The sequence below is a fragment of the Austrofundulus limnaeus genome, unplaced genomic scaffold (assembly GCF_001266775.1).
Source record: "Austrofundulus limnaeus strain Quisiro unplaced genomic scaffold, Austrofundulus_limnaeus-1.0 Scaffold626, whole genome shotgun sequence".
NCBI classification, from domain to species: domain Eukaryota; kingdom Metazoa; phylum Chordata; class Actinopteri; order Cyprinodontiformes; family Rivulidae; genus Austrofundulus; species Austrofundulus limnaeus.
The window spans coordinates 236,671-238,417 of NW_013953028.1; the positions used below are offsets into that span (position 1 = coordinate 236,671).

Below are 1,747 nucleotides of genomic sequence, written 5' to 3' on the forward strand. Positions count from 1 at the left end.
CATATAAACTTCATTTCACTTCTCAGATATCACTGTTTGTCCCCTATATGATATATTGAACTGATTTTTTTTTTATCCAAACAATGATTTATAAAGGTAAATCAGGAATATTGGCAAGGCTGCCCAAACTTTTGCACCCCGTTGTATTTGAAGCACTAGATTTTTTTTAAATTAAGTAAACAAAAACCATATGTCTTTCAATTGCGTATCCTAATAAAATACAATTATTTGAACTAATGTTTCTGGGTTTCTACATCTTTTACAGCATTTTTATTCTATAYGTTCCTTGGTGGAGGAGATAACTTGATGTAGATTACTGTCAGTCCACTCACTGTAAATTTTTAAGTTTTAGGTATCAGGACTTAATGAAAAATTATCAACCTTTACCCATAATGCACCTCATCACGTTTGCCTCATACCTGATGTCAGTGATGATTTTAGCTGTCGCTGACTCAAAACTTGTTTTTTATTTGATGAAGTCCAGATCGTTTTAMGATGATGAACGTCATGGAGCTGAAAAAAGTTTTTTTTTTAAATGAATGTGACTTTATGTTTGCAACATGAGGTCAACTGTAAGGTGGAAGAAAATAAGCACAAGAAAAACATAAATATATTTATTTTTGAAGCATGCCTAAAACTCCAGTACAGCCAACGAAAGGAGTTGAGCATTACACAGTAAAAAAAAATAAAAAACAAAAAATTAAAATATAACTTAGATTTTGTGTCAGCTGTTTGTGAGATGTTAAGTTTGGTCCCGGGATAATGCACAAAAGACAAAAATAGAAGCAAACTCACCAAACCAGCTGAATGTTTCACTTTCGTATAGCTTATATTACTCTAAAGCACTTCAAGTCTGAACAATTAAAATACACTGCCGGACGTTACAAAAGAAAAGGTAACGGGAAAATTGGGGTGAAAAACACATTGGGTCGTTGAGCTACATAATTTGGTTACTTCAACAGTTTGCTTGAATTCAGTCAGGCCACACTCTGTCAGTGCACAAGCTGAGGGGCTCTGTATATGAAAATGTAAACATTAACTAGCTAGTTTTTTTGTTTTTTTTTTTCTTTTGAGTATGCAAAGCATTACACGTGGCGTGCCGTGACGAAGGGGGAGGACATGCAGAACCTTTAACGTTTCTTAGCCATGAACATGCCCAGGAGCAGCCCAGCTAGCAGGGCCACTCCGGCTAGCAGCCATTTCTTCAGGGACTCCTGGAACCTCCTGGCCTCTGCAGCGGCATCTCGTCCGTAAATCTCAGCAAAGCTGTCCTGTGAACATAACAGGCACAAGGAAGCAGGGTTATTATAGTTAACTAAAACTAAGTAAATAACAAAAACTGAAACTGAAAAAAACTTTTCGTTAACTGAAATAAAAAACTATAATAAAATAAAATAAACGATAACTAACTAAAACTGTATAATCTTTTTTACAAAACTAACTGAAATTATAGATAAAATATCCTTAGTTTTAGTGTTTGTCAATTTATTTGGAGCCATGTAGATCTTTTTATTTAATGTTTTTAATCGAGTAGTTTCACATTAGCTGTGGTCTGTAACAACACTTGTTTACAGTCTGCTGCTCAGCATCACCTGCCAAATGACGACAACAAAAGTTGGGAGAAAGCGTCCACTTTGGGATTTCTTTGAATATGACCGCAAGAAAAATCAAAGCAAGTGTGTTGTAGTGGAAACAGGTGATAAAATAGGTGGAATACTTCTCAAGTGAAAAACTGCATGAATCAAGC

At 35.1% G+C, this 1,747-nt stretch overlaps 1 protein-coding gene across 1 annotated transcript in view; it reads right to left on the bottom strand.

The window, feature by feature from the left end:
- Positions 1-598: 598 nt before the first annotated feature.
- LOC106531394 (bcl-2-like protein 1) overlaps positions 599-1,747 on the bottom strand; it is a gene marked incomplete at its 5' end in the record, with an annotated part of 10,135 nt that continues 8,986 nt past the window's right edge. The window contains 1 exon segment of the mRNA XM_014027247.1: positions 599-1,271. Coding sequence (XP_013882701.1) covers positions 1,131-1,271 — 141 coding nt within the window. The 3' untranslated portion in view covers positions 599-1,130.